Source organism: Chaetura pelagica, unplaced genomic scaffold (assembly GCF_000747805.2).
Source record: "Chaetura pelagica isolate M959 unplaced genomic scaffold, ChaPel_1.0 scaffold938, whole genome shotgun sequence".
NCBI classification, from domain to species: domain Eukaryota; kingdom Metazoa; phylum Chordata; class Aves; order Apodiformes; family Apodidae; genus Chaetura; species Chaetura pelagica.
The window spans coordinates 95,850-96,998 of NW_009954221.1; the positions used below are offsets into that span (position 1 = coordinate 95,850).

Here is a 1,149-nt window from a genome sequence, read left to right on the forward strand (position 1 = left end):
GAATGCAGCTGTCGAAGTGGTGCTGAGCATCAAGGAGCTGTACACTGAGACCAGGACATTCCTGGAAGGGAAGGCGGTGAGTGGGCAGCCAGAAAGCACCCCAAGCCTGGCAGCAGGGGCTCATGCCCCCAGCCAGCATCTCGGGGTTGGCAGCAGGGCTAGGAACATCCCTGTCCCCACAGCCAGAGGCACTGCAGGAGGAGGAGGAAGCATTGCACGGCCTCCTGAGCACCCTGGGACAGGAGCTGCAGAAGCTGCTGGACATCCACTGGCTGGGGCCCCTCTCCCACCCTGCTGAGGAGGTGGGTGGACAGGGAGCAGGGGGCATAGCCTGTGGGGTGGCCCCGGGGGGGATGTAACACCCCACTCAGCCTGGCTTCTTGCAGGAAAGTGCTGGTGGCACCAAGGGCAGCTTCAAACTTCGCCTCAACATCCCCAAGCCCAAGAAGGACAAGGACAAGGTGCAGAAGCAGAAAACCAACAGCACTCTCCCAGGTAACAGGTGGGTGGACAGGGAGCAGGGGGCATAGCCTGTGGGGTGGCCCCGGGGGGGATGTAACACCCCACTCAGCCTGGCTTCTTGCAGGAAAGTGCTGGTGGCACCAAGGGCAGCTTCAAACTTCGCCTCAACATCCCCAAGCCCAAGAAGGACAAGGACAAGGTGCAGAAGCAGAAAACCAACAGCACTCTCCCAGGTAACACCAGGGAGGGAGACAGGGACAGCCCACACCAGCAGGAAGCTCCTGGCCATGCTGTGGAGGGACCCTCTGTGAGGGGGACAGGGCATGTCCTGGCTGCCAGGGGATGTCACCTTGGTTACAACAGCTCCCTAGAGCTTAGTTTTTCTGCTGCTAAGGGCCATGCAGAGCCCCCTGACCCTGTAACTCCACCACCACTGCAAGGGGGACAAGAGGGCTGTGGTACAGCTCAGCCCTTTGGGTAAGTGCCTGCCCTGGGGCACAGGGTCTGGGTGTAGGGGAGAAGCTTGGTTGCTCTGTAAGTGCAGGAGGAGAGGAGAAACCTCTGCAGCCTGAGCCTGCTGTGGCCTCTGGCCCTGCTGGAGCTGGGGGCAAGAGGGGGGGATGCTGGCTGCAGCCTGCCACCATTGCTGCCCGTGGCTGCCTGCTCTGGACTGCCCCGCCCCCCCTC

The 1,149-nt window shown here is 62.1% G+C and overlaps 1 protein-coding gene across 1 annotated transcript in view; it reads left to right on the forward strand.

Moving 5' to 3' along the window:
• The window catches only part of DGKK (diacylglycerol kinase, kappa), a 22,480-nt gene that overhangs the window by 20,487 nt on the left and 844 nt on the right, over positions 1–1,149 (forward strand). The window contains exons 25-27 of the mRNA XM_010003458.1: positions 1–76; positions 183–302; positions 387–495. The exon at positions 1–76 is cut by the window's left edge and continues 9 nt beyond it. Coding sequence (XP_010001760.1) covers positions 1–76; positions 183–302; positions 387–495 — 305 coding nt within the window. The remainder of the gene's footprint in view (positions 77–182; positions 303–386; positions 496–1,149) is intronic.